Source organism: Engraulis encrasicolus, chromosome 21, assembly GCF_034702125.1.
Source record: "Engraulis encrasicolus isolate BLACKSEA-1 chromosome 21, IST_EnEncr_1.0, whole genome shotgun sequence".
NCBI classification, from domain to species: Eukaryota; Metazoa; Chordata; class Actinopteri; order Clupeiformes; family Engraulidae; genus Engraulis; species Engraulis encrasicolus.
Genome location: NC_085877.1, coordinates 46,766,350 through 46,771,349, shown reverse-complemented (window position 1 = coordinate 46,771,349; position 5,000 = coordinate 46,766,350). Strand labels below are relative to the sequence as shown.

The following is a 5,000-nucleotide window of genomic DNA, read 5'->3' as shown; positions in this document are numbered from 1 at the left end:
TAAACTTTCATGTAAAGATAAAATTTGGCAATAGGCAGCCCAGTTTCAATGAGCAGCATTGTTGCAGTACCTTTTTTGGCCGTTTCCTGCACAGTGTACCTTTAAGTTGCTGAGCTGCACATAAACTAGACTTCTCATATATATATATATATATATTGGGCCACCTAGTTGGCAGTGTAACAGTCACTTGTCACATCGCGGCTTGGCAGGTTGTCAATCACACATGTTGCTGCTGTGACTAGAGGTTTGCTGTCAGAGTAAGAGAAACTATGCCTGTAGAGATCAGTGTTTTACCAGAGATATTCTATAGAGATATGCCAACATAATAGGTTTCTATGGGCACCTAACGCGACCAGGTTCCGGTCTGCCTAAAGGGCCGTGTCATAATGCTCCTACAATGAATTAGAACAGTCCTCAGGTCTGCCTAGGTCTGCCTAAGGGGGGCCATAATAGAACCAGGAAACAATGGGCCAATGGAACCTCTCTCTCTCTACTCTCTCTGGTTTTACTACTATCTTCCCTCAGTCAATCATAGAGCTGCTGGCTTTCCAGGCTTAAAGGGACACTGTGCAGGAAATGGTCTAAAAAGGTACTGCATCTATGCTGCTTATTGAAATCTGGCTGCCTATTGCCAAATTTGATATTTGCATGAAAGTTTACTAAGTGTTAAATAAATATTTTCAAGTATGGTCCTAGTAAAGTCATTTTTGCAGCTAAAAATGGCAATTTTTGGAAATTCAAAATGGCGGACCATGGACAAGATCCCCCTTTTCATGTATGAATAGTGCAATTTTTCCAGTCATACTGAATACTTAGAATTTGATGCTGGTGGTAAGTATTCATGAAAAAGGTAACATTAGTGAATGGGCAGCATGAATTCTGGAAATAAACAACTAAAAATATCACACAGTGTCCCTTTAAAGTGACACTGTCCCATTTTTGGAAATAAGCTTATTTTACACCTCCCCTTGAGTTAAACAATAGGCTTTTACCTTTCTCCTGTACTTCCAACCGTTTTCTAGTTATGGCAGTGCATATTTTACCTCCAAGCTAACAGTTAACATTGAGTTCTATGAGGCCAGTTAGCCGCGAGCTGGTCTCATAGGACTCAATGTTAACTGCTAGCATGGAGGTAAAATGTTCACTGGAATACTCAGAGAATGGTTGAAAGTACAGGAGAACGGTAAAACCCTATTATTTAACTCAAGGAGAGGTGTAAAAAAAAGCTTATTTCGAAAAATGGGACACTTTAACAGGATCAGCCATACAGGAGATGGAAGTGTAACGCGAGGAACACAGAGACGCAAATTTGGCCAAGTGAAGCTAACTTCATCATTCATTCGTATGAGGGTGGGGAACGCAAGCAAACAGGAGTGAAGCGAAGCAAATTTATTCGACCAATTTTAATATGCAAATTAGGAGCGAATTTTCCCTGCTTTTCACCTGACAAACTGCAGCAACATGTGTTCTCACAGCTACCCCATATCTGTACAAAGCTACCAATCCTTCTGTATCAAAACACCTGGGGTGGATTTCTCGAAACCAAAGTTGCTTACTACATTAGCTACTTTGTTGTTTTCAATGCATTTTCCCATTGGCAACTACCGAAGTTGCTAACAGGCTAGCAACTTCTCTTTTGAGAAATTCACCCCAGATAGCTAGATAATAAAACATATAGTACCTAAGGCAGTCCTAGGGACGGGCCGACCAGCCAATTGCCCGGGGCGGAACCTGAGAGGGGGCGGCACCATTATGAATCCCCGCCCCTATCGTGAAACCCTGCCCTCAAAGGACATGTCGAAAATGGCTATGAACATGTAAAAATTCATATAACCATATTATACATCATTTAAAAGTGTTATTTCTACACTATTACCACACTGTTGTAATAATAACATTACAATTAGAGGTTTTTGTCAGTTATTTTAAGTGTTTTCGACGATTTTCTGCCAGGGCGGGGCCCAAAGTGTAACTCATTGTACGACCGTCACTGATAGCACCAAATAGAGAACCAAGATATCAAGCCACATAACAGAGACTAATATATAGGGCACTGATAGACGACGAAAAATTATACCCAGTCCTCCAATTCAAAGAGCAAATCCGTTGAACAACTGATAAGGTTTCAAGGTCATGTGAACCTCAGCTAGTAAGGTTTCAAGGTCACGTGCACCTCAGCTGGGTAGCAGCTGTGGATTTGTAAAGGTTTCTGTGTCACCGCATGTGGGGGCACGATCTGGCCGGAACACCTTATGCTAACACACACACACACACACACACACACACACACACACACACACACACACACACACCCACACCCACACCTACACACACACACACACACACACACACACACACACACACCCACACCCACACACACACACACACACACACACACACACACACGCACACACACACACACACACACACACACACACACACACAGACAAAGGGTCACAGCATGTGGGGGCACAATCTGGTCGGAACACCTTATGCTACCACTTTAGCTGTATGTGCACTCCACCTTTCTAAATCCGTATGTTTTTTTATTTTTTTTTCTTCAGACATTGCATCCTAATGTAGCAGGTGGGATATTTAGGTTAAGAATACATGTCACCTGTGTGTGTGTGTGTGTGTGTGTGTGTGTGTGTGTGTGTGTGTGTGTGTGTGTGTGTGTGTGTGTGTGTGTGTGTGTGTGTGTGTGTGTTTGTGCGTACGTATGTGCGTTCGTGTGTGTGCACGTGTACACGCGTGTTAGTGCCTTTATGTCTGTGATCTGCGCTGCCGGGCAGCGCTCTGCTGACAACGCGGTTTCCTTGAGGTGAGGTGTGTGTGTGTGTGTGTGTGCGTGTGTGTGTGTGTGTGTGTGTGTGTGTGTGTGTGTGTGTGTGTGTGTGTGTGTGTGTGCGGTTTCCTTGAGGATGAGCGTAGCGGGCGGCCATATTAGCCCTCGGACGGTCGCCATGGGAACTGGAGATAATAATGAGCGCCCCACCCACCTTGACATTATGCTGCGTTCCAAACTCCTTCATGAGCACCTCCATGTCCTCAAGCACCTCCTCCGTCACGTTATCCTGCAGAGAGAGAGAGAGAGAGAGAGAGAGAGAGAGAGAGAGAGAGAGAGAGAGAGAGAGAGAGAGAGAGAGAGAGAGAGAGAGAGAGAGAGAGAGAGAGAGAGAGAAGGGGGAAGAAACAGACAGAGCAGACAGAGAGAAAGATAAAGAAAGAGAGAGGGAGGAGGGACAGGCAGAGAGAGAGAGAGAGAGAGAGAGAGAGAGAGAGAGAGAGTCAGAGAGAGAGAGAGAAGGGGGAAGAAACAGACAGAGCAGACAGAGAGAAATATAAAGAGAGAGGGAGGGGGGAGACAATCAGAGAGAGAGAGGGAGAGAGAGAGAGGGAAGAAACAGACAGAACAGACACAGAGAAAGATAAAGCAAGAAAGAGAGACAGAGAGAGATTGGGAGGGGAAGAGAAATGAGATGTTTTGACATTTGAACTTGAACCATCTTCTGATCCGAGCCTCCCCCTTCCCCTTCCCACCCCCTGAACCTTCCTCCTTTAATAACCAAATGAAAGACGGAAAAAGACAAAGATCATCAGAAAGTGCCAAAGGTAGCAAGATAAGGAAATGGTAGTAAAGTAAAGGTTGCCGTGTGTGCTTGACACTGAGTGTAGTAATTGGACTGGTACCGTTATCGTAGCTTTGAAACAAAAGCAAGGAGGATCATGTAAGACAAGGACTGAGGTGGAGGCAACAGGGGTGGGGTGGGGTGAGGTAGGGTGGGGGGACGAGCAGAGGGCAGAGGAGGGAAGATGAGTGAAGACAGGAAGCAAGCAGAGAAGTAGAGTAGAGTAGAGTAACTTTATTGATTACCAGGAGGGTATTAACCTTTAAGAGTGTACCGTCACACCGGTGTGACGGGAATGTTCGGGCAGTGAAAGTTCTATAGAAATCTGGGCGTCATTCATTACAATTTGGAATTTTAGAATCTTGCATTGTTATAGAACACGTTCTTTTTATTGAATGTTCAAAAACCCACCCTCTTAAAGGTTAAAGGTGCACTGTGTAAGATTGTGGCCAGAGTAGGTAACTATGGTCCTCATTGAAATTGTGCTGCCTATTGCCACATTTGATCTTTTCATGAATATTGACTAAATAATAAACTAGTATTAACTAGTATGACCAAAGTACAGTAAGTTGCAGCTAAAAATACATATTTATGGAAATTCGAAATGGTGGGCCATGGTGCCTTTCATGTATGAAAAGTGATTTTTTTTTCAGTCATATTGAATAATTTCATGGTGGTGATAAGCCTTTTAAAAAATAAAAATAATATGTAACATTTGTGAATCGGCAGCATGTATTCTTTAAGGTGTCATGTAGCTGACATGAATACACATCATTTCCACATGGGCATTTTACTGTGTAAGACATCAATAACACAGGTAATAGTAATGGATGGGAAATATAAAAGCTACAGGGGAAAAAATGAAAAGGCGATTGATTGTGCAAAACCATATTTAGTGATTTGAGGTAGATAAGAGATTAACATGACCAAGAATGAGTTTTGACAGACAGACAGACAGACAGACAGACAGACAGACAGACAGACAGACAGACAGACAGACAGACAGACAGACAGACCGACCGACCGACCGACCGACCGACCGACCGACCGACCGACAGACAGACAGACAGACAGACAGACAGACTGACATTCAGACAGACAGTTGGACGGACAGACAGACGGACAGACAGACAGACCGACCGACCGACCGACAGACAGACAGACCGACCAACAGACCGACCAACAGACCGACCGACCGACCGACCGACCGACCGACCGACCGACCGACCGACAGACAGACAGACAGACAGACAGACAGACAGACAGACAGACAGACAGACAGACAGACAGACAGACAGACAGACAGACAGATAGATAGATAGATAGACTATTTATTTGTCTTTACAGAAACTTGTTCTGTGCCATTGGCGG

General features: G+C 44.2%; 1 protein-coding gene across 1 annotated transcript in view; it reads right to left on the bottom strand.

Moving 5' to 3' along the window:
- LOC134437447 (phospholipid-transporting ATPase ABCA1-like) overlaps positions 1–5,000 on the bottom strand; it is a 633,180-nt gene that overhangs the window by 179,901 nt on the left and 448,279 nt on the right. Inside the window, exon 34 of the mRNA XM_063186937.1 lies at positions 3,000–3,074. Coding sequence (XP_063043007.1) covers positions 3,000–3,074 — 75 coding nt within the window. The remainder of the gene's footprint in view (positions 1–2,999; positions 3,075–5,000) is intronic.